At 50.3% G+C, this 2,408-nt stretch overlaps 1 protein-coding gene across 1 annotated transcript; it reads right to left on the reverse strand.

The window, feature by feature from the left end:
- Window positions 1–294: 294 nt before the first annotated feature.
- LOC139780110 (matrix metalloproteinase-25-like) lies at window positions 295–1,459 on the reverse strand. Its single transcript, XM_071718612.1, has 2 exons — window positions 971–1,459; window positions 295–879 (listed from the first exon to the last, which is right to left on the reverse strand). Exons 1-2 carry the CDS (start codon window positions 1,457–1,459, stop codon window positions 295–297), a joined length of 1,074 nt encoding a protein of 357 aa, XP_071574713.1.
- Window positions 1,460–2,408: the final 949 nt, after the last annotated feature.

Below are 2,408 nucleotides of genomic sequence, written 5' to 3' on the forward strand. Positions count from 1 at the left end.
ATCGAATTTACCGGCGGCCGTGACGGTTTTCGTAAATTCGTTGAATCTGTAGAACTGCGTCCGAGTGGTGAAGTACAGATTGCCGTCGACGTATCGGAAGATCGACGTCACGCCGGTCGGTATTCCGGGAAACGTCGCCTCGAGAGGCGTACGTCTGACGACTTTCTTCGTACATTCGTCTATCTCGCCCACCGAGTTACCGTTGTACATCACGAAGGAACGGCCTCTATGGGTGTTTACCGCTCCGTTGAGTTTCGCATCTGCGGGAAATCCGAGTTCTCGCAAGGTCTTCGGTCAATTTGGCCTCAGAGAAAATTCCGGATATTGAACCATGTATACCAAATTATCTACGAACACCATGAGATCACCGGACGAAGATTGATAGGCGGCAGCTATGCGCGTGTAATTGTCGTGAAGAGGGCTCATGTGATTCGACAGGGCTAACGGTCCATTGTACGTCCTACCGTCCAGATCGATCGACCAAACGTAACGCCCGTACAAGATGTACATTCGATTTTCCAAAATCAATATCGCGTTTACGCGACCAAGGGCGCACAGGTCCGGCGATGGTTGCGGCGGCCGTGACCGCGGTGGCGGTGGTGGCGGCGGCGGCGGCGGCGGCGGCGCCGGCGTCTGTGAGGGCGCGTTCGTCCGTTTTTCACCGTACAAACGTTGAATGTCGATAATGTCGAATCTGTCGAGCCTAACCGGATACTGCTTGTCGGGCGAGTACGCGAACATCACCGAGGTCTTGCGCTCATTGTGCGGCAATCCGAGAGAGTGACCGATCTCGTGCGTCAGCGTGAAATGCAGGGAAAACGTATTCGGGGGATTTTTACCGACGTGAATATGCCACGGCTCGTCACCGTCGACGTGCACCTCGGAGACGAATCTCGCTTCGTTCGTCGGGAGATACGCGTGGGCCGTTACCGGGACCGTCGAATTTGGCCGAGCAATTTGGGCCGTTTACGTTGATATTCGTGTTACCGTGACGTCGGGTTCGCCAAGATATTATAATGTCAGGATTCGTTTCGGAGCGTTCGAACGTCAACGCCGAATGTTGCGACCACAGGTCGAACGCGGCCCGCGCGGTATTCTGCTCCTCTTTGGCGGCTACGTAAAAATCCCACGTCAGGTGAGTCCTCGGCCATTTTGATAGACTCGCCGCCGTTCCGTGCTTCAGGATATCTTGGAAACCACATCGCGGTTTACGCATAAATTGCAGCGTTTCGTCGTCGAGCGTTCCATCACCGGGCAGACCGTAGTATCGTTGAAATTCCTCGATGGCGTTACGAAGAACGTCGTTTCGTCTCTGAGCCGGAAACGCGTCCACATCTTCGGTCAGATATCCGTATTTCCGCAGGTAATCTATCGTATGTGCGTAATTCTCATCCGTGGGATTGACGCACCTCACGGCGATAAAACACGCGGTTAACGCGATTACGTGCGAGAGCCACATCGTCGAGGGTGAGAGAGAGCGAGAGAAACGGCGGAACTGCGATAACGGCGTTTCGCGATATGAGCGCGATCGCGACGCGCGGTTCACGCGGTGACGCTCGTTGCCGATAGCGCGGACAGGTGGCGGCGGGGTCTCGCAGTGGAAAAAATGCGTTGATTCCGGCGGATGAGTCCGTTTGATTAAAAAAAATGCATTTTTTCCTCTGTGCAAAGTTTCTAAAAATAGTTTTCATTGCACAATATCTTGCTTCTTTTATGGACGATGACGATGCGTCGCGATACGAGCGACTTACACAGGCATGCTCGCTACCGATAGCGCGGACAGGTGGCGGCGGGGGTCTCGGGGTGGAAGAAATGCGTCGACGATTTCGGCGGATGAGTCGGTTTGATTAGAAAAATGCATATCTTTCTGTGTGCAAAGGTCAATTTTTTACATAGTTTTAATTACACACGCAATATCCTTTATGATTGCACATCCCTTCTTTGATTCCGCATCCTTCTTCGATTGCACATCCTCGATATATATAAGGACTCGAGGCTAGACTCGGGTGTAGTTCGTTCACAGTGTTTCGAGCTAGTGACGTGAATTATTCCTAAGAACACGTAATGGACAAAATATCCAAACTGAAAGGAGTGTGCGAATTGGCGCAAATCCAGGCAACGTCCGTAGCTAGGGCTACGGACGACTTACACGAGGCGGTGCTGCAGCTGCAGCATCGCCTCAGAAATATCGTCGATGGAGCGCCGCCCTGTCTGCAAGTCACGATCCGCGTCGACGAGGACGCACGGATGTTCGATCGAATGTGAGTTTGCAAATGTAAAATGATATTGTTATATATTCATTTATATATTTATTTATTTATTTATTTATTTATTTATAAATTCACTTATATATTCAGTTATATATTTATTTATAAATTCACTTATATATATTCATATATATATATTTA

This window comes from Temnothorax nylanderi, unplaced genomic scaffold (assembly GCF_030848795.1).
Source record: "Temnothorax nylanderi isolate EJ_2023f unplaced genomic scaffold, tnyl_v1.0 TNYL_tig0263_pilon, whole genome shotgun sequence".
NCBI lineage: Eukaryota > Metazoa > Arthropoda > Insecta > Hymenoptera > Formicidae > Temnothorax > Temnothorax nylanderi.

What these genes read in the sequence shown, in the direction of transcription:
- LOC139780110 (XM_071718612.1), bottom strand. Translation starts at nt 1,459, where the DNA reads ATGTGGCTCTCGCACGTAATCGCGTTAACCGCGTGTTTTATCGCCGTG. An exon ending in ACGGTAACACGAATATCAAC is followed by an intron (nt 880 to 970) that starts GTAAACGGCCCA and finishes TTCGTCTCCGAG; the next exon opens with GTGCACGTCGACGGTGACGA.